Source organism: Dermacentor silvarum, chromosome 1, assembly GCF_013339745.2.
Source record: "Dermacentor silvarum isolate Dsil-2018 chromosome 1, BIME_Dsil_1.4, whole genome shotgun sequence".
Taxonomy (NCBI): Eukaryota; Metazoa; Arthropoda; class Arachnida; order Ixodida; family Ixodidae; genus Dermacentor; species Dermacentor silvarum.
The window spans coordinates 79,938,154-79,956,928 of NC_051154.1; the positions used below are offsets into that span (position 1 = coordinate 79,938,154).

Genomic DNA, 18,775 nt, shown 5'->3' on the forward strand with positions numbered 1-18,775 from the left:
GTCTTTTGGAGCCTTCTATTTCCCCTTCAGACACCAGGTCGACCCCCGTGAACAATGGCTTCTATCATTTACGAAGTTAAACCAGGAATAATAAGCTAAACTAAGCTGGTGTAACACAAAGCTAGATGCAGGCGACGCCATGTACGTTTTGTTGCCACTGGTTTCAGAGAAAATTGAAAGATAATTGAGCAGTGAGACGTACTACTGCATCACCATTGACGACGAAAAATGAATGTGTTGTATATTTCAAATGCCACCAGATTAGAGAGGCAATCCAGGTGGAAAATTGACAGCACGGAACCGTGATGTGATGCTAAACGTGTATTTATGCATTCATAAGAAAGCAAACGACGCTTTTATCTGAACGACAGGAAAGATGAACTCTCTATCCACATTTGTGAAGGTGCTGACTCGAACACTTGCCCGTGAAATCTGATCAAACCAGTACTTTTTCAGGATCGTAACAGCGAAATGCGAAAACACCTGTGTACTTAGATTTAGGTGCACATTAAAGAACCCCAGGTGGTCCAAATTTCCGGAGTCCCCCACTACGGCGTGCCTCATAATCAGAATCAGGATCGTAACAGACCGGCTGGCAAAAAGAACTGACTTTAAAAGGTGTCGTGTCACTACGTTGGGCCTGAGGAGGCTATAGCACATTGTCATAAGGATGCCTGCGCAGTCGGTGAGAAATTCATATTTGATTCAACACGATTTCCTAGCTAAATTCTTAAAATTTCATTTCACTTTTCTTTTGATCTTATGTAAAATTCTCATTAGTGTTTTTAGACATGATTAATTATCTTTTTAACTCATCCGATTTCTGGCTAATCCCCCTTAGTGGGCATAAGCCATACATAGAGGCAAACCAACCAACCAATCAGTACAGAGCTGGCTGTGGTGTATTCACTCAGCCATTTACTATCGTAGTCGCCCATTGCAACGATACCCCGATATAACCTGCATGACACGAAAAGCGTTCTTATCTTTCATCAACATCACAAGTGTTCATTGCCACGACACTTGTACGGTAAACAATCTTCATATGACTTCACGGAACCACACGCACCAACTACATTGACTCTGCGGCTATGACGTTCTGCTGCTGAGGAGGAGGTCGCGGGTTCGATTTCCCGACCACGTCGGCCATAACAGACGTCTTCATCCTGTCATTGTAGTCTTCTATCTTTGCTAAGCTCGTATTGTAAGGTGCGTTCCAAGCTCGTGCATTACGGGCGCGAAGAAGAAAAACAAGAAGTTACAGCGCAGCTGAACACGGGACGTGTCAGTTATGTTTGCGTTTGCCTCCTGTTCGCTGCGCTAGTTCACCTGTGATGATGTCCATCTATACTTAGGTGAACGAAGATGGTTATGAAGACGAATCATCTATGAAAAAATGGCTAGGTGAGCCTCCGCATTTGATATAGTTGGGGCGTTTCCACGCTCTTGATGGCCGACGAGCACGAAATGTAGAATGTGCAGGCGGGGTCAAAGTGTTACACGATGCGGGTTCCGAGAAAAAAGTCGAATGTCAGCCATGCAGTTTTAACCTGCAGCCAATAAAGCAGTACAGGCACTATGTTGGTCGCGTGCACTATAGTACACGTAGGGCATTTAAAATCCCGGTTGCGTGCCCAGGCTCAGGAAATACTCTGCTTTTATCAGATGGCGCATGTCGTAAACTTCCGAGCCTGCCCGTACGTATGAATGTCTCAGGATAAGCGGAGCAGCCCTCGTAAATCTACTGAACTGTATAACGTGTTCACAGTGTCGCTGAATTTAACGCCAAAAATGCGCGGGGTCGGCTGGAGATAGGCGCGTCGTAAAAAGTATCGCTAAGATGGAACTGCACTGTACCACTCACTCACTCACTCACTCACTCACTCACTCACTCACTCACTCACTCACTCACTCACTCACTCACTCACTCACTCACTCACTCACTCACTCACTCACTCACTCACTCACTCACTCACTCACTCACTCACTCACTCACTCACTCACTCACTCACTCACTCACTCACTCACTCACTCACTCACTCACTCACTCACTCACTCACTCACTCACTCACTCACTCACTCACTCACTCACTCACTCACTCACTCACTCACTCACTCACTCACTCACTCACTCACTCACTCACTCACTCACTCACTCACTCACTCACTCACTCACTCACTCACTTTGTTATTCGTCATTTCTGACATTTTCTCCTTTCCTTTGTAGCTTCTTTTCACACAGCTGATGATGATCTTCCATGCATGCTAATCTGTTTTTTGCGACTACAGCACACACAACGTTTTTTCCCCCCTTCCATTCTTCAGTAAGCAAGACACGTTTACGCTGACTGCACGAGAACGAATACTTTAACGGCTAAGAATTCAGAAGAAATTTTCCCACACTTCGAGCTCCATTTCTCACTTCGCCGACAGCAAGAGACCTGCTTCTAAAAACACTAAAAAGTCCGATATTGCGTCACAGAATGGCCGAATGCTGTAACTGGCTCTGCTGCTTCTTGTTTGTCATCTGCCGTGGCGATGTGCCTAATTCTTCTGCTGAGCCGGAGGGTTCCATTCCCGGCGAATGGTGGCGGAATGCAAGAACACTTTTCTTCTCATAGCTGCGCGTCAGAGGAACCCAGATGATCAAAGTTTAACCGGACCCCTTCACTACGGCGTCTCTCGTAAGCCCAGCGTTGCTTTGGGATCTTCAACCACACCAGTCGAACAATCTTTCGTTAATTAGGATTCACGCCTTTATCAGCGCTGAAACGTACTTTTCGTTTTCACATTTCGTGCGCCACAAACCAGCAGTCGAGTGAACTTCGTTAGGCTTTGTCGCAATGGTAGTGTTTAGTCAAATCCTGTCGTTTACGGTTTACGCTTGGGCACACAATGAGCGAGTCGATAATACTCTTAAATAAAATACGAGTCTCTGTACACGTTCCTTACAGGTACCGGTGCGCTTTGATTTGGTTGGGACTGGCAGTTGGGGAGGTGTGGAGCCACGCAAGCACCGCTCCGGAAGGTAACTAAATTCTTTTAATGCGCTACGCCATTACGTATCAAGAATAGTGCTTGTAGGGCCAACACGTGGTTGACCATTTTTCTTCTTCGCTGTTATTCTTTTCAACAAAAAAAGGCGGTCTTACGTGGTTCGGCAGGTACTATTATAAGTAACCCCATTAACAGCGTGTAATCCTTAATTAAAAACCAAGCAACAAGTTTCTCAGCCCCCTCCCCTTTTTATATGCAAATTCCGTAAAACTAGAATACTCCTTATTAATGGAATAATTATATCATATTTAGAGTTGTTCGTCTAAGCAAAGATGCGTTAGATTCAAAGGAGTAATCTCTCCGGCGTTAGCTTCTGGCGTTAGTTTGTGGCATGACACCAGAGCCGGAATGATACAACGAATTCATTCAATTTCTTTTCGAAACCAGTTCATTTCGCCTTTCTCCATTACAAAAGCACATTGCATTTGCATGCTTCCGCACCATTTTAATGAGGCGCGCCAGCGCTTACATGTAGCACATAAAGCATCGTGCAACAGTTGCTTCGCCTCGTGACACATGTCCCAAGCGATATGCATTGAAGTTTCATGCATAAAAGTTTCCTCATACTCTCAGAATTTCGGCTAGAATGAACGGAAAGGTAAAAGTGGTTAATCTTCCCAGCATTTCATATAATTATAAGAACTGCGGAGGTAATGAGAGAAACCACTCTAACGAAGATTGTATGACATATTGACACGTATACATGTGTCACGTCACTACTACGTGACAATATCTTAGACTCTTACCCCCGTATTCATAAATGCATCTTAACTTTAAGCCCATGCTTAACTTGATAGAAAGTATAAAGGACGCCTGGCGTGAACGTGTCCAAAACGATCATTGCATTTCCTTTGGTGCGTTCACGACAGGCGTCATTTAAATCAAGTCAAGCGGTAGCTTTAAGTTAAGATGCATTTCTGAATACGGGGGTCAATTCATTTGCTTGGCTTTGCATGAAAGAAGAAGAAGAAGCAACAAAGTCCATGTGAATTACTAGTCGGCAAGGCTGCGTTACAGTAAAAAGCTGAATTGATGTCGCCATCTTCCTGCAGTTACTAAACGAAACATGTAAGACAGGTAGCGGCGACAGGGTGCATTGTTAGCAGATGGCGACACTAGAGTAAGACTGCTCGTCTGGACAAACTCGTTCTTCCGAGGGGCGAGTGGGAAAACGACCGCGATTACTCATTCTTGCCGCATGAACCAGGCCAGCGCTGTCGCCAGCTGTTTTATTTTACTAACCTGACAATTCAGTGAGCCCCTGATGCAAGATGGATAACGAACCACTGTCACATGCAGTAATTGTTTTGTTTTTTAATTGCGAATAGCATAATTGGAATTGTCAGACCAGTTTTCTTTCCGGCTATCTAGCTATGCCACCGGAAGTGTGGGCCGATCCCGAAGGTAGTGCCCTCTGAAAATGTGAGCCGTTCGCATGGGTATGTGCAACTATAAGTATGTGCCGCACTTCAGTGAACCGCTTTGGCGCCAACTTGGATGTGTCCTAGGGTATGTGTTGCTCTTCAATGAACCTCGTTGATGCCAACCTGGGTGACCGTGTATGTATCACTGGTTATGCGCGTACTTCACGCCCGCACTGCCAGATGGCACCGCGGGTCCAGAGGGAAGCGCGAAAGAGGAGCCCCGGTCGCAGTGCACGCCACATACGGGATGTCTTTCGGCTATTCACACACTTGGATAGTCAACGGAGACGAATTTTTTTTTTTTCATTTGCCGGAATGAATGCGTGGAGGTAGACGCACACAATTTGGCCCGCGCAAGCGGAGCAGCGTGCGGCGGAGAGCAGTGGTAAGCCGCAATAATATGCAGGGAACCATGCAACGATTTTTTTCTACCCTCCGGCAGGGAAAATGTGGCCTAATAGCAGGAATTTCTCGCTCTAGCGTAGGACGTTACTGAAAAGGTCGCATTGCCTGTTTTTCGGCAAGCGTACGTCTATGGCGATCGGCCGATGAGCACTTTTTATATTTTATTTATTTATTTCTTATTGTCAATACTGCTGCTGTCAATTGAGAGCATAGCAGGTGGGCATACAGCGACATATAAAAGCAAGATGATGTCAGAAATGGGTAACATACGGTAACTCGGCTGATGAGAAGGGGAAGTAGTGTACTTGATTTGACTGTATGCTACATACAGTCAAATCAAGTACACTAAACAAAAAAATTCAAAAACACAAAATAAACTAAGTGGTTGCTAACGGACAAATGCTTCAACCAACAAACATTGGTTGCTTAATTAAATACAGTACGCTTTGTCAGCCACTTCGTTGTCCCTCTCTTGCATTTCATGCAATGCTCGAGCCGATGCGTATTAAAGTGTAGACCGAAGAGGCTTGTACGCTAATAGGTTCACGTGTGGCAGGGCATTTTGGTAAGTGTCCTTACGCGAACGCGGCCACACGGCGCAGGCGTGTCCAGCAGCAGTGCCTTATCCGCCGGAGGCAACGGCACCCGACCGGAACCCGGCGTCCAGACAACGCGGGGCAGTCGCTCAGGTCTGCTGGCGCTGCGCCGTTTTTTCCAGGACAGCTTGGCGGCGTACAAGCGCCGCTTTTCCACCACTTCGACGAGCAGCGAAGTCCCTAGCTCCCGCGCGCCCACTGCGCAACCGCGCGTGCCGCTTGGATTCACGCGAGGCGAGTGTGGCACCGCCATTTGTCTGTGCTCATTAAGGTTAGACCCAGTTCTCTCCAACCTGCGGGTTGCGATCCCAGGAGAAGGTCAGGGATGAAAACTTCAAGAGATTCAGCAGTGGGTCGCGAAGTGGCCCACGGCTCAATTTATCGCGAGCTATACGGATCGCAAATCCGAGATCGCGTACCTTGAATCTGCCCCTATGCTCGGACTTGTCTTATAGTATACGCTGTAGTTAGATACAAGACCTGTGCCCAAACTTCGCCCTTGTTTCATCGAATTGTGCTCGACGGCCAAGCTCGCTTTAATCATCAGGAGGACATATATGTCGCTGGTATATAAACTGTCCAGAAAATTGTGAGCCTTATTTCGGTGCATCGTACAGTTCGTCAGAAGCATCGAGGAGAAAGGTTAGAGAGATGCGTTAAACTATATGGCTTTGATGCATGTCAGGGTAGCATTGTAGAGTTTACAGAGTAACAGAATTTGGGAAGCACTGCCCTTATCACATGCCGCGTCTTTTCACGCGTCAGCCTGACGTCGCTCCTGATGACGTCGTTCCAGCTGATGAGTAGGCTCCTCTATGAACCGATTTTCCAATTCATAACTGCATACGGTTGGAAAAGCTGGCTCACACTTTGAGCACCGTCGAACAACCTATGACGGCATCTGGAAACGTGACGTCGGCTTGACTCGTAAAATAAAGCGCATGCGTATGGTTCGAGATTAAGTTTTTTTAATACCTGCGCATGTTCAAAGGCTACGGCATGCACCCTATTGATATATGTGTGAAGTTTTCAGCATCGTTTGGAACATACGTTAAGGTCATGGTCAGGAGTGTAGGGGAACATTTTTCTCAATCTTTTCTACTGCCTTGCTGTATCGCTGACATGTCTAACGCGGGAAATTGTGAGCAGTAAACTCAGCTCAACATCTAATAGCCCCTTATTGATTGGCTGTTATAAAGCTTTTTCACTGCAGTGTTCTTCGGCGCTAGAAACGTATATGCAATAAAATACGTTACGCTTTAGTTTTGAGCGTGAATCCTTGAGTGGTGGCTTTCAAATAAAGCTACGAATTCGGGCAGTCTTACTGTTATCTTTCCTCTGATACGGGATAGAACTGGATAACTAGCGTTAACACAATGCTCGTTTGGAGTCTATACAACAGGACTTGCCGAGCTAAGTGAGTGACCGGATGGTAGATATATATTATAAATGTTAGGCAGGCGTAGGTTCACGCTCGTATTCCTTTGCAAGGCGTCACAAATTTCCCTGACCTATTCAATGACCTCACCAACGACCTATTCACTCAGTGACGGTAATTATGGTAATGAGCGGGTGATGGAGATAAAGGGCAGTTGAAAACCATACCTCGCACTGCCACGTGTTCCAGTGCGTTATGTCAGATGCAAGTTTGGGCCTGGATCTAGCAGACAACAATGCTTTTGCTTGTTGGATGCAATGGGCGCTGACGCAGCTTCCTTTCCTCGATGTTGTACACTGCCGAGTTGGTACTGTAACCAGCCTTACAGGCACGCTAACGCCTCCCACGGGTTTCTGATTTTCTTGATAACGGTGACATTTTCATGTGACCAGAGCCCGTTTTCATAAAAGTGTTATCACGCTACAACTGTTTGTAAGAGCGTCGTTCGGCCCCAGAGACCGTATTCACAAAGTTTTCTATCGTAAGTGTTCTTTGCCATTGGCTGACAGCCTTCACTGATATGTCCGTGATCAGAATTGACAGGAATTTCTCTCTTACAAACAATTCTAGTGTTATAGCTTTTTGTCAATACGGACCCACATTGTTTTCTGATACAAGCACTTCAAACTGAAAAAAAAAACAGAAAAAAAACTTAGAAAAGTAGGCCCAATTAATATTGTGTACACGGCACACTACTTCAGTTTATCATGGCAGAAAACTCTTTTGTGAAAACAGTGGCCCTATTGACTCAGCATGGGGCACGACTGATGTGATATATTGTCTGTGCCAGAAAAGTGTAGCCCACTGCAACCGCAAGCCAACTGAACTCAGGCACTGTCGTTCACCTGCATTTGCGGCGAATGGTATGTTCTAGTGTTGCAGAAAGCTTAGAGGACGTAGCAAAGTAGTACGAACCATTCGCGGTTTCACATAAAGGGGGGGGGGGGGGAGAGAGAGAGAGAGACTCTACGGAAGGCATAAGAGAAAACTACATTGAACCCGTTCACGTTCAGTCGTGCTCGTTTTCTCGACAGAGCAGGCGAAAACGGCCGGCGGCGCTGCGCGCGAGTGTTGTAGCCACCCTGCAGGCAGCAGCTGAAGGGAAGCAGAGCACGACAGGCGCCGAAGCGGAAGCTGCAATCGCTTCCGGGCGCTGCCCCCACATTCGGCCGCTTCGCGAGCAACTTTCCAGCGACATCCGCGACGACGGCTCCGCGATGCGCGCGCATCTCCGCTATAAGCGTAATGGCCAACGCTAACGACGGTCACCATTCGATTGGCCGCCGCGACTTTAATTAAGTAGACGCTCGATTGCTGCCGCTTGGGCGGATGGGCTAATCCGGCGGCGCACCGGACTGCGGCGAGTGCATACGACAGGCGTCTCATTACAGATCCGGTCTGCAACATGAGCGCCTTCCTGAAACAGGCTCGAGTGTGCTGGAAGGAGGCCGCCGTCTACTCGGACAAGCCCGAAGGAATTTGCGCGTAAGTGCCTCTGTCGGATGGCTGCTCGGAAAGCGACAGTTGGGCAAATAGGAATAAAAGGAAAGGAAGGGAGACTCTGTTGAGGAAGGCTAGTTGCGAGGGAGGGCCGGGCGGATGGAAATGGCTCTCATAGAAAATAAGAACGAAAGAAGTGCCGTGTTCAATAAACGACGCCCGCTTGCAGTTAACAAGCTTAGCGCCGTTCTCGAAGGAAGCCCGATGAGGGCCAGACAAACGGTGCGCGAACACGGAGCCTCCATGGAAAAGAAAATCGAGTGATTTGATTAGCCCCCGTTTCGCGGAGCATTTAGCGTGAATTACTTGTTCGCGCAGAAGGGAAGACGCCGCTTACGTACTTAATACTGCAGTTCTCAGAACACGAAGATCACGGGAAAGAAAAGACTGGTGGTATTTCGTAAGAGAATATCCAGCGGACGGGAAGTTGGATTATATATGCAGTTTCCAAGCGCTGAAACCATTAAAAAAGAAAAAGAAAGAAAAAAAGCGACAAAATAACGTATTATGCTGATTCCCTATTGTTCTATACAAATTTGTTTCCAGCCACTGTCTTGGATAAAAATCGATTCCCTCTATATCTTTGAACTTGCGCATCTGCTATAAAACGACACGTGCTTTCTAATAGGTGGCTTTTTTACACGACGTGCTGCTCTGCAGAGAAGACATCATTATGATCATATATCTGCTACAGAGCATTGATTAATTTTTTGTATTGTTATGTTAACGTTTTGTATAAGTATACGAAATATAGCAACCTAAAGGAGAGCATAGGTGACAATAATTACCTGGACATTTGTGCAATTGGGCAATTAACCTTTCACACGTATCCCACAATGTCAGCCGCTGGGTCTTTAAAAATGTTTAGTTGCAACAATTGTATAAAGTTGGGAGAGCTAAATGCTTATCATATGAATGTCCAAGGTGGTGGCCTCTAGACCTAGAGCAATTCACGCAGTTGCCTACGCAGATGATAGATTTTCGCGCAATATCGTCTGCATTACTGAGCCTCGAGGGCTAATGCATTCGAACAGTTCGAAAGCCTGCACTCGAAATTATCTAGCCGGACGATTAAATTCCGAATAACGGGGTTCTCGTGGGAGCTACGGAAACAATTACTTCACCGGCGTAAGTTCGCTAAAATCGAAACTTTTATCGTGTTGCCGCCGTTGTGGCTGCTGGCACAGTCCAAATGCACGCATGCTGTAAATTAGCAGTGCTGGTAGTAGAGGCATGTTCGATTGTGGTTATCTCGAAGGCGGCATATATAAAAACGACACTTCTAGCAGAAGTATAATTATTAAAAAATATAAGAAGAAATAATAATATAATAATAAAAAAAAGGTTAGGCAACCTTTTGCTGGTATTGTACAGTATAGTCCACTGTTAAATGGAACACCAAATTAATTCTTCGGGAACGATTACAGATAAATTTTGACATGAGAACTTCGGCAATTTTTACTGCTAAATGTCTACGTAATGCGTCCCACGAAGCACTTTTTTTGCTATGAGGTTGATAATTCACTCAAGTTATGTTAGTTGTATTACTAATTATATGTTACCTTAACCAGTGGTACCGTACTGTATACGTGCACTTTGCTAACGTCGAGATGCAGCCGCAGCGACAGGTAGAAAGTAAATTGCGTCCTTAGGCTCAGAAGCGGAACGGCTTTATCACCGTATCAAAGTGGCCTATTGCGAGGCAAACATCAATAGTGCAACAAAAAGAGTGAACCTGACTGTAAGCACTCACGAGCACCGCGCAGTTATTGGCGACAGCAAATGCGAACGATATCCGAGTGTAATAACAGAACTTGGTCCAGGAAAACGTACACTCGGGGCAGGAACAATATTTATCCTCACCAGTCTTTGTTCCTTTCTGACGCATGATTCGTGTCGATGGCGGCCACAAGCCGAGTGTGAAATCACAGCGCTAGAGAGGCCTAACTACACTGACCAGCGCAGTACAGGCAAGGTTAACTGTATAATTATACCAGAAAATTGCATTCGGTCTTTAGCCAACCGCGTTGTATTGAACGTGCCACTTGAACAGGGCCTTGCTATATATGGCATTTTAAAGCCTTCATACTTTGCATAGTGGTGCGATTAAATTATACAAGGGATTGGAGCGTGGCCTAAATAAACGCTTGAAGAAAGAGCGTTATACTTTCAATATTGGTGAAAAAGTCACAGTATAGTCGGTCGCAGCATACTTAAGTTTTTGAGCATGCTGCGATTATACAGATGGCTTCTTAATTAATGTTACCGGCCGATAGATGAAACAGGAAGTTTTAGAGGAATAAGGTTGTAGGGGGCACTATCGGCAAGGCGTACCAAAGAACGCAAAGAGAGTAAAAAAGGACGCAGAAGACGTAAAAAGGAGTTAGGGCGTTTGGGCATACGCAACGCTGCCTGGAGACGCTCCTTCTAATGTACCCTAATGTGCGAGTATTTTATTCGTAGTGAAATTATGAAAAATAGTTTCCGAGCCACTGTAAATTTTTCTCATCACTTCCTAGCCTCTCTACGCCTCTCCAGACAAAACTAAGCAAGAGTGATCTTCGATAAACAGATTTCCTGCTTTGTGCACGAATTCGCAACTGGTAAAAATCCCTCTTATTTCTGCATCATATGTCCTTGGTATACGAGAACCCAAGATTACGTGAACAGCCGGGCCATGCGCGACTGAGTAGCGCTTTGCACGCGAACCAATTAATTCGGATTGCGCTGCTTCCGGCGCCCCGGTCTCTATGAGCAAAAGCGGTGTCGGTTTACCAGGCGTCGCAGTTTGGAGCAAGCATGTTCTTTAGCGTACGCTTTCGGGTGGCCGGCCATCGCTGTTCCGGCCTCTTGCATGCAGTGCCGAGCCTTGTGCGGCACTCGAATGTCGCTGATTGTACTTGGATTGCAATCAGCTCTACCTCTAACGTATTCAACAAGCCAAGACTTGGTGTAGCTACAGCTAGTACTTACAGGGTGAAGGAAAAGAAAAAAAAAAGAAAACTTGGAGGGAGCGTCATGGGATCATTTTGAAGCCAGAAAAAGTCGGTACAGCACGTGACAATGTAATTGTAAGCTATGGTGTCTTCCACCAACATGCTCAACATGCGCTTTACCGAAAAGACAACGGCTGCGACAGCAACCCGCGGCTGCCGCATTCGCACGTAGCAATGAAGACTGTAAGTGCACATGTTACAATAAATGACCGAAGCTCCACGAGCATGCCGGTAGAAAATGAGCCCAGAGTGATTGTCGGGGCACCCCCAAACAAGTGCGAGTCAATTAAGACCTACCAGGAACCAAGCACGCTGGGCTATGGTTGCTTAGCTGGGCCCAGACCGCCGAGCACAGGGTCACGTGTCGGGCCGACGTTTTTGGGAGGAAAAAAGCGGAAGGGATGAACTTCACGGAGAGCTGGCTTGCGAATGCTGTCTTCGTGACATAATGCTCCTTTATTTCCTTCTTGCATGGCTTACAGCCTCCGTCACGTGGCTTCAGCAGCGGCTAATGACGTCTGCATCACCTCTCGGGCCCCACCACCCTTCGTTGCGGCCGTCTTAATCGAGCAGCGAGACGCGCGAGTACCCACAACCTTGACATTTCACAGCGCATGCTTAGAAGCGAGCTGTGTCAGACACACGTCTGCCGATAGATGGCGCAGACGTACTTCGGAACGCAAAGCTCTTGTGCTTTACATAGCATTGAAGGCGGCCGTACAGTCGCTCCATGACTGGTAGACGAGGTCCCGCAGCTGCCCTTATTAGGCATGTTTTTTATGAAGTGCGCTTCGTATAGGCACAAAAAAAAAGAGGAAAAAAATATCACTCGTACTATACGGCCGAGCGACTGTGATGTGGCAGCATTGCGCCTCCGCAGCCTTTGGTTATTATCCGCCGAAATCATCGTGACCTACCTATCTATACGTGGCTACTCGTGAACTCCCTACCTCTGCTTACTTCTCCTACATCTCTGCTTACCTTTATCTATCGATGTTTTCTTTTTGGCCCTGACACACCATACCTCTTTCCCTCTCCTCTGCCTCCTGCTGTTTATATCCATTTCATGTAATATTGTTATACTATGCATGGCAGTTCTGTACTATACGTCTGTAGTCCACCAGTAATACAAGACAACGACCGCAGTCAACGCGCCAAACTCCTGATTAAAGACCGGCTTATTACACTATACATTCTGGCCACACGAGCACGGGCGCCAAATGCCACGCGCAAAACACGGCAAACGCGATAAACGCACCGCGCTGTTGTGGCGAATATTGACTTTCTAATAGGGAAAAATACGCGTGTATAAGGTGAAAGGGCCTGTATTGCATAACTTTAGTCTTATTAGCCAGCGCCACCTAGAAATATATTATCTAGATGGTGTTGGTTTGGCACGCTTCTCTCTCAACTAGTCGGTGGCGCTCCTTCAGAACGTGTTTTCCAGCATTTGTTGGTCCTCCTGTGTGACAACGCTGCCAACGACATGTTTCTTGCGCGGTTGGGGAGAGTAGTGGCCAACTTGTCGCCCAATTTCAATAGGGCCTTACTGTACAAACAGTGTGTTTCAGAGAAAACTTTAGCGATCACCTAAATCAGTTCACTAAATTTAAAGAGAGATGATCTTTTCGGTAACGCAATATTCGCGTCAACACACGTAAACTGTGTGACAATCATAGCAAATTACTAAAATTCGATATTTTTTTTAATTGTTTACTTTGGGGAACGTGTTACAGTTTCAGAGCGTGTTGCAGCGCGTTGAGCGCTGCCAATCAGCGCTCGAGGCGCATCGACTCAGACTGAGTCGACTCAGTCTGAGTCGACAAAATGCCGACAAACTTACGACGAAGTGCATAATTGTTCCGCTTATTTTTTTAGAAAGCCTTCCTTGCGCAATGCGAGGCAAAACAATGGAGCAGACGATGGGCTACGAAGATTTTGGAGATGAATATCTCGGAGAAGCTGGTAGTATATAAACCCGGAATTCCTACTATACATGCACGTGTCCTGAAAACCGCTGATGGAATCTTGTAAACAAATAATAATAATAATGTTAATGATATATATATATATATATATATATATATATATATATATATACAATAATTAACATTTATGTGATTAGTTTAGAAGATTCCACCAGTGTTTTGCAAGACACGTATATATATATATATATATATATATATATATATATATAGAGAGAGAGAGAGAGAGAGAGAGAGCTTGTGATTATGTCAACTTACTGTCTGCTGGCGCTAGTAGTGCCAGAAAGAAGTCCCTGTATCACGGCTGCATTTTGTTTAAGAATTACTTAAAATCTTCGCTGAAACACGTGGTACACGTTTTGTGACCACTCGCAGGCATCCTCAGAGACCTATTTGTTTAAGATTCCTTTATTTTTGATTGTGTAGTTGGCACCATGGGCGATTCGTTGAACGTTGTATGAATGGTCTTTAAAAAAAAATAACTGCGCGAACCACTAAACATTTGTGTTGCATCCTTCATTTGTTATTGTTTTAATTGATTTTCTTTATTCGTAGTCTTCAGTTATGCGCAAATAATTAATCTCTGGCTTTTGTCAAAATGCAGGGTGTTCATTTTTAAGTTTTACGGAAATTTTAAAAATCGCCTGTGGCAATTTTAACACCCGGTATATAGAAGCCATCGAAATGCATTCTTCTTCTTCTTCTTTCTGAGGTTTTACGTGCCAAAACCAGTTCTGATTATGAGGCACGCCGTAGTGGAGGGCTCCGGATTAATTTTGACCACCTGGGGTTCTTTAACGTGCACTACAACGCAAGCACACGGGCGTTTTTGCATTTCGCCTCCATCGAGATGCGGCCGCCGCGGCCGGGATTCGAAATGCATTGCTCTGGATTATTTGCGGACACATGGGATTTTGCCGGGTTTTTCGCTTGAATTCGACCAGATCTTTAAGAAAAACTCTAATGGAGCCGATAACGCAATTAGAACCGCTCAGGTGAATTACCTGTAGAATCGAACTTTATTAGCACACCAAGTCGCTATGTCCACGTTGCTAATTAAATAGATTCACTAATTAACCTTTGAGTTATTTACTTTAGGGCACATGTTGTAATCACGAAATTGAAGTCAAGCAATAGTGAAGTCGTGCCTGCTTAGCATAAATCTTATGACTAGGACCTTGCCTTTCAAGAAATCCGCCCACAAAATCTGCTAAGAAAGGCACTGGAGTTTCAATTGAGATGGTCCCGGACTGCTAGAGGGACGCTTTTGTAAAACTTTCCTGGAGCGTCAATGTACTTCGTAGCATTTATATATACAGGGTGTCCCAGCTATGACGCAGCACAATTAAAAAAAAAAAGAGGAACGGCGTTACGCGAAGCAAACCTAGTGCGTATTGTTTCCAGTACAGTGGAGTAGCCGCCAGTAATTCTTTCGTTACTGATATTTAATTAGCTAATTGTAATTAGTTATCTACCTCAAGAAGTACTGTCCTAATTTTCAAAGTGGCAATGAGAAAGTTGTAGAGCAACATGAAAAACTCCCGATACAGCTTTCTGTTGCTCAGTACGTGCTACATAAAAGTGTTTTTCCGAGCGTGAAAGAAGCCCGTGAATGCACGCAAAGTGCCTCGAGCGACCAGTCGCGCTGCAATTCTGCATGTATTCGCGGGCTCCTTTCACCCGCGGAAAAACACATTTATGTAGCACGTATTGAACAACAGAAAGCTGTATCGGGAGTTCTTCATGTTGCTCTACAATCTTCTCATTGACACTTTGATAATTGGGACAGTACTTCTCGAGTTAGATAATTATATTACAATTAGCTAATTAAATCTAAGTAACGAAAAAATTACTGGCGGCTACTCCACTGTACTGGAAACAATACGCAATAGGTTTGCTTCGCGTAACGCCGTTCCTCTTTTTTTTTTCTTAAATCGTGCTGCGTCATAGCTGGGACACCCTGTATATTCCGAATGGATATCTCTAAAATGGTGAAACTGGGTTTTTGCTAAACAGACTTGACTTCGCCACTGCTCGGCCTCAATTTGGCAATAGCAACACGTGTCTAAAGTGAATAAGTAAAAATGTTAATTGTATGTTAACAAAAAAATGTCACAGTTTCGCCCTAAGGGCGAAGCAATGAATGCGATAGCAACACAGCAATGTCATACGAAGTAAGGTGAGCGGCTTTGGTAGCAACAACACGCAGAACTGTTGTCGACGCCATCGGCGTTTTGCCCGCGTTAGCTCAAAATGCGTGCGGCGTTGGTGACTGTTGCTGGAGCCTCTGATATAAATAGGCACTTGGTGCCGCAGCTAAACGTCGCCTCCCTTCCCTCCCCCTCCCCCACGGCCTCTCGCGCGTCCGAAGAAGGCGCGTTTGCTCTACATATATGGTGATTGTAAAGGAGAAAAGAGACGCCTACTTCTGCAGCCCTTAAGCGAGCACGGCGCAGAACGCGCGTTTGTTCTCCGCCGTGCGTTCACTCCCCGTGAAAGACGCGCCCCTCGCGCCCTTTCACTCGCACATACAGCGTTCGGCGCGCGGCGACGATTTCATCTCCAAATGACGTCATACGGAACCTCACGGCGACGGCGACGGCGACGGCGACGGCGACGCCGACGGCGACGGCGACGCCGACGGCAGAAATCTGCTTTTGAGTGTCCATATAATTGCTATCGCAATAAAATGTATTCAAACGGAAGAAAGAAAACAGGTAGTACCAGCCGGGGCTGGAATGCGCAGACATAGTCTAAAGGCCCACGCACGATAACCTCCCCTTGTGGCATGACCTTTCGCTTTTATATCCAACCCGGTATAGCCGCGCGCTCTGTTCATTGCCTCATTTGTCACTGACTGTTACAGCTAGTATTCCCACGTATGGATTCCAGCGAGTCACTTTTAAGCTAGAAGAGCAAACTGAGCAATACTCCAGGATTGGGTCTGTTGTATGAATCTAAACAGTCGCGACACTCGCCCACGACGATGGCTATAACATGGTTCCGAGCGCATTTATATTTCTTTCCAACTCTAGTTTAGGAAAAATGTTCACAATAACGTTTAGAGCGCATTTAAAGAGTACAAATATCCATGTATGCTTGTTATTTATAGCGCCCGTGCTGCTCTAGACCGCACACTCTGGTCCGTGTATAAGATGCATTAAAAAGTATGTTGCGAACTGCATTATGCCTTATAAGTTGGCAACGGGCCTTATTCGTATATTAATGCCACGCGCGAATATTGATGGTTTCTTGAACAACACGCACAGAGATATTGATCAGACACTTCTGCCGTTACACGGCAATTTCAAAGACAAATTACCATAGAAACATCGTTCATTGAGCGTGTGTTTCGTGAAACGCCATTGAGGCACCTCAGGGACATTCAAAGCTTTTGAGAAGGAACCGTGGCAACGTCCTTCCGAATCAAGAGCCGTCCACATTAAAATGAATATGCCATAGAGAACGAATTTTGCGTCGAGATCAGCAAACATTAAGGTGAGATCGTATGTCGAACCGGCTGGTGATATATCAAGCGCTGTAGATGTTCTCCAGGTCAACACTCAACAAAGAGACTGAAATGTTTTTAATATTACTGTGAAGCTGATCTGCCACTGGCGACGGTTACCATGACAACGGGTTTTTGCACGTAGGCATGAACGAAGCGCATCATGGTAAAAACCATTGCGAATTTTCCAGTGCACTCGTTAATTTAAGTATGCGCGTCTGAATTACGGATAAATGCAGCGTTTTTCTCGGCCAATCCGTGGTCTGTATACTTTTGCTCACGGTTGTACATAAATTATAACCTACAAAAGATTTCCATAATTTGGTGTTGTATGTTTTCTATTTCAGTACCACGAATACATGCACAAAAGCACTTAACTAACGTGTGACCGTCGTTAAAAGTCTGGCAGATAGGTGTTTCCTTGCTATATTTTAGTCAAGCCTGTTGTTTGTTATCCTATGCAGATCTGTGAAAGAAAAAATCCGCCTACATTCCACCCTGTAAAACCGGATGTACAGCGAAGCTGTTGCCGGCGTTAGACGACGTTAGACAAGCATCACCACCCAGTGCGACGTACTCCACGCGCGCACGCACGTGTGTGGAAGTATAGAATACACCCTCGTTCTCCAAGGCCCTCCGCCAAGCGCAAGTGCCTTATTGAACTGATTGAATTTTTCAAAGTAAACTGCGTCAGACAACTGGTCAAGTACGACTTACACACAAGCTGCATAGGTGATAGTTTCGGATTGTAATTCAAATATACTAGAAAACATAATTCTGTTACGCGGAAACTCAACGACGAAGCACTTTTCCAGCTGCCATTCGAGGTCAGTCTGAGTGGCCGCGGCTGCTTGGTGACGGTACTGTTTTGGGGTTAGCACAGAACGAGCCCAAGAGAAATCCCGACCAACCAGAGGCTGACAGCTGTAAAAATAAAGGTATTCTTGTTTGGCATACGGTACCCAATGGCGCAACCAGCACACGGTGCTTGCTTTCACGGATGCTGCTGCCCGACGTGCGACTTAACTGGTGTTCTCTCGTTCGTTACGCAGGCACAAAGTGGACGCGATGTTCCGTCGCTGCCTGGTACGCGTCACCAAGCTGAGCAGCTGCGAAGATGACGAGCGCGCTAAGCAGCGGATCCGCGGAGAAGTGGACTCGCAGCGCGCCCACTGCGTGGGGGCCTCCGCGCATAGCGCGGCAGCTGTGTCTCTCAGCCTCCCGAGAGCTGCGAGCTTCCTGTTCGCCGGGGCAACGCTGCTCGCGCTCGGCGGATTCCCAGCGAGTTGATCAAGCAGACAGTTCGCGCCCCGCCGTGAAATTATCGTACATAGTACTCGGCGTGGGTCTAGACACATTGATAACGGGCGAGGAGGCGCCGGCATAGAGAAAATCGCAGTGAGCTGTATTTCGAATGCATCGCGCTCTCGTGTCAAATAACATCGCTATTCCAACATACGCTATTATCACCTTGAACAAAACACGCGAACCTCCTCGCATGCGGCGGCAAGCTAGTGAATTAAGCGGGCTGAGCGCTATGGAGCCCGCTGGTATCGCCAGTTTCTACAGTTCCCGGCCAAAGGCGGCTGCGACCACAAGCGGTGGAAATTATGATCTATAATTTAAACGCATATAGGTATCTGGATGTACACTGAGCTTCGAAGCAAGCGCCTCTTACTGAACATTATTTGGATGACAGTAGTCAATAAAGTACTAACGCGCAAGTCATAATCTCATAAGGCCTTCTGTTTTATTTATTTAATAATTCGTTAGCAGTAGGAATGCCAAAGTGGAAAAAAGTGTGTGTGTGTGAAGTGTGGGAAACCGGTCACGTGGAGAGAGGATGGGAGAGCTTAGACGTGTGTG

General features: G+C 46.1%; 1 protein-coding gene across 1 annotated transcript; it reads left to right on the forward strand.

The window, feature by feature from the left end:
* The first annotated feature begins 8,315 nt into the window (after positions 1 to 8,315).
* Positions 8,316 to 18,571, forward strand: LOC125946665 (uncharacterized). The gene is made up of 2 exons (XM_049670468.1): positions 8,316 to 8,405; positions 17,962 to 18,571. The coding sequence occupies exons 1-2, from the start codon at positions 8,326 to 8,328 to the stop codon at positions 18,197 to 18,199; spliced, it is 318 nt and encodes a 105-aa protein (XP_049526425.1). The 5' UTR covers positions 8,316 to 8,325; the 3' UTR covers positions 18,200 to 18,571.
* The last annotated feature ends 204 nt before the right edge of the window (positions 18,572 to 18,775 follow it).

Bases quoted from the DNA above. Each gene is read 5' to 3' on its own strand.
- LOC125946665 (XM_049670468.1), top strand. From the start codon at position 8,326: ATGAGCGCCTTCCTGAAACAGGCTCGAGTGTGCTGGAAGGAGGCCGCC. The intron at 8,406-17,961 runs GTAAGTGCCTCT...TTCGTTACGCAG, and splicing joins AAGCCCGAAGGAATTTGCGC to GCACAAAGTGGACGCGATGT.